The 3,630-nt window shown below is 45.6% G+C and overlaps 1 protein-coding gene across 1 annotated transcript in view; it reads right to left on the bottom strand.

Moving 5' to 3' along the window:
* The window catches only part of ANKFY1 (ankyrin repeat and FYVE domain containing 1), a 104,343-nt gene that overhangs the window by 28,227 nt on the left and 72,486 nt on the right, over window positions 1-3,630 (bottom strand). The window contains exon 11 of the mRNA XM_011947465.1: window positions 2,167-2,264. Within this exon, the coding sequence (XP_011802855.1) occupies window positions 2,167-2,264 (98 nt within the window). The remainder of the gene's footprint in view (window positions 1-2,166; window positions 2,265-3,630) is intronic.

Here is a 3,630-nt window from a genome sequence, read left to right as displayed (position 1 = left end):
CCTGGGCGACAGAGCAAGACTCCGTCTCAAAAAAAAAAAAAAAAAGAATGATTTTCCACTCACACCCCTCACACCCATCTTCTCACTTGTGCATGTCTCCCTACGTACTGTTTGCACTGCAGCAGCTGACTGAACACATGTTCATTCCTGGCCATGATGGACACGTGCAAAGGAGTCCTGCAGGACCAAAAAGAAGAAGGGTCAATTCAGGACAGGCCTGTCCAGGACGACTCACGGCAAGAGGCACCCCGAATCCCAGGCAGAGTGCCCAACCACAAGAAATTCCACATTTCTACAAGGCTTCTAAAACCATGACCCAGGATCAAAACCTGAAAACGGATCTGCTTATATGTGACCGTTATTCAGTGGCCAAAATGGACAAGCAGCAGCTCAAGGAAGCGATCTCAAATACTCCCCAACTCAATCCCGACCCCCTCCTGAAGGCATAGACATGATTTTCTCAAAAACAGCAGTTTCTGCCACAGGTGTGCAGATTTTCCCTCATCTATTCTCCATCAATTCGGAAAAGAAACTTCGCCCCATAATTTTCTGTTCTTCTCAAACACACTCAGCGCAGCAACAGGAGAGAACTGATGAAAGCTGCATTTAACCCTTTTTCACTGCTTCCATTTAGCACTCAGGAGCCCTGCAGGAGACTGGCACGGTGGAACTACCACACACACCCACACACACACCCACACACACACACACACACACACTGCAAGTTTACTGCCATTGGAGGAAAAAAATAAAAGAATCAACAGCAGGGACATGGATGCAATTATTTTAGGAAATAAGGTAATTATCACACGATATTGAGATTTCATGAAGCTGCATCTTATTTGTGTACCTTCCCTATCACACAAGTCCATTTTCCTATCTGACAACCAAACTTTACAAAAAATCTTTTCTTTTTTGAGAGGGTTTTCAAAGGTATAAAATACTGAGTTGTTGTAAGGACAAGCGGGTCCCAACTGTGGTCAGTGATTCAGGTGACTTGACCGTCCTTCACAGCCTCACACCACTGTCCCAAGACAAGCAGCCTCTTCCTAGATCCTAAACCACAAGGAATCCCCAGCTAAGTATTTCTGGAAATGGGCAAAATGAACACAGTAATTATTGTTAAATATGGAAAGGGCTGTGCTACGGACAAAGGTAGCAAGCTGTGCAGATAAAGTGGGAGTGTTTACAAGAATGTAAAATTGGGTTTAACAATTAGAATTTTCTAACAATTAGACCTCACAGAAATAAAACAGATTGTCTGGTTGCTCGGATAGTTCTTCAAACTTGGATAGTTTAAACTCTAAGAAACGCTACAAGGTTCCCTTGGAGGCCCTGGACTAGATGACCACTCTGGTTCCTTCAAACATGAAGATACAAATTGCTTAAAAGCTCGAAGACTGGCGCACGCCTGTAATCCCAGCACTTTGGGAGGCTGAGGTGGGTGAATCACCTGAGGTCGGGAGTTCGAGACCAGCCTGACCAACATGGGGAAACCCCATCTCTACTGAAAAGAAAAAAACAAAAACAAACAACAAAAAAAACCCACAACATTAGCTGGGCATGATGGTGCATCCCTGTAATCCCAGCTACTCTGGAGGCTGAGGCAGGAGAATTGCTTGAACCTGGGAGGCGGAGGTTGTGGTGAGGCGATATTGCACCATTGCACTCTGCCCTGGGCAACGAGAGTAAAACTCTGTCTCAAAAAAAAAAGACTGCATAGGGAGGAAATGGGAAAGCTGGTAAACTTGGTAACGTCCAACCCCAAAGGTAACACTTTTATTCATAACACCATACATTCTACCTTGTTAGCGTGCGATATAGACTCATAAAAGACAATCCACATAGGAAAACCCAAGCAAATGGTAGGTTTGTGCATGCGTTTGCTAACCTCTATTAAAGTCCATGGTATCTAGTTCAGTGCCTGATAACCCGAACAAGCACTGCTTCCTAAACAAATGCTTAGGAAATGGTTTTGCTAAATGAATCAATCAACCAATATATGAGGAAACATAATCTGTTTCACTCTGGCTTTTTAACCATATGCATGTATTATTCTGATAAAAACTGAAAAAAACCACCTATTCCCCTTTTTCCTACATATCCACCAGTGCCATTTCTTCCATAGATCAACACCATTTTCTCCAGCTGCCCCGTCACACTTACCCACTTGTTTCTGTGGTTGACATGGGCACCGTTGCTTGCCAGGAAAAGAGCTGCTGCCTCGTTTCCTGCTCCAGCTGCCCGCTGTAGTAAACAGTTTCCTAGAAGAAAACGGGCACACTGATTCTTTTGTTTGCATCAAAATGCAGTCACACTGCACACTGCACAACACCCTGCTCTTCCCGCCACCCCTGTGACTGGCAAGCCCTCACCAGACAGTAGGTCCACACCAGACAGTAAGTATCATTTAAGTCCACAAAGGTACTTTCTGCATGTGGACACAGAGGCTGGGGAACGCCCCAGGCTGGAGCACCCACATAGGTACTGTGTGTGTGGATACAGAGGCTGGGGAACGCCCAGGCTGGAGCACCCACATAGGTACTGTGTGTGTGGACACAGAGGCTGGGGAACGCCCAGGCTGGAGCACCCACATAGGTACTGTGTGTGTGGACACAGACCCTAGGGAATGCCCGGGCTGGAACACCCAGTTCCTCCATGGGATTCCCACTGGCCACTGCCCAGGACTGCAGGGAACTTCTGTCTCCTTGCCGAGGTTGGGTTAGAGCAAGGTTTCTCAACGGTGGTGCTAGTGACATTTTGGACAGGATAAATTCTTTGTTGTGGGTACAACGTTCAGCAGCATCCTCTGAACTTAAGACAATTAGAAATGTCTACAGATGTTGGCCACGTGTGGTGACTCACAACTGTCATCCCAGCACTTTCGGAGGCCGAGGCGGGCGGATCACTGGGTGCCAGCGGTTTGAGATCAGCCCGGCCAACGTGGTGAAAACCTGTCTCTACTGAAAATACAAAACTAGCCAGGCTTGGTGGTGCACACCTGTAATCCCACCTACTTGGGAGGCTGAGACATGGGAATCGCTTGAACCCAGGAGGCAGAGGTTGCAGTGAGCTGAGATTGCGCCACTGCTCTCCAGCCTGGACAACAGAACAAGACTTTGTCTCAAAGAAAAAAAAAATGTCTACAGATGTTCACAAATGTTCTCAGGCAGTAAAGGCAGGATTGTGCCAGGCTGAAAACCACTTGGCTGGATGACCATTTTGAAAACATTTTAAGTTCTATTAGAAAATGCCCCTTAAATATAAACACTTCAGTTTTATTCCTAATGCTTTAAATATGTTTGTTCTTGGCTTAGAAATATTTTCCTTAGCAGTGTCACTCTTTTCTAAATAAAAACCTTGGGAAGAAAAAAATGAGGTTTTTTTCTTCTTTTTCTCTCTAAATGGTTTTAGCCCTAAAACAGTGTTTCTCAGCCTTTTAAAATCCATTTCCAAAAATGAACAAACTCTCTCATGTCAATAGCTATACTATTTGAAATTCTTTATTTATTTATTTTTTTTTGAGATGGAGTCTAGCTCTGTCGCCCGGGCTGGAGTGCAGTGGCCGGATCTCAGCTCACTGCAAGCTCCGCCCCCCGGGTTTACGCCATTCTCCTGCCTCAGCCTCCC

The sequence above is a fragment of the Colobus angolensis genome, unplaced genomic scaffold (assembly GCF_000951035.1).
Source record: "Colobus angolensis palliatus isolate OR3802 unplaced genomic scaffold, Cang.pa_1.0 Scaffold267, whole genome shotgun sequence".
Classification (NCBI taxonomy): Eukaryota; Metazoa; Chordata; class Mammalia; order Primates; family Cercopithecidae; genus Colobus; species Colobus angolensis.
Note: the sequence above shows the minus strand (reverse complement) of the source record. Positions and strands in the feature narration are given on the sequence as shown.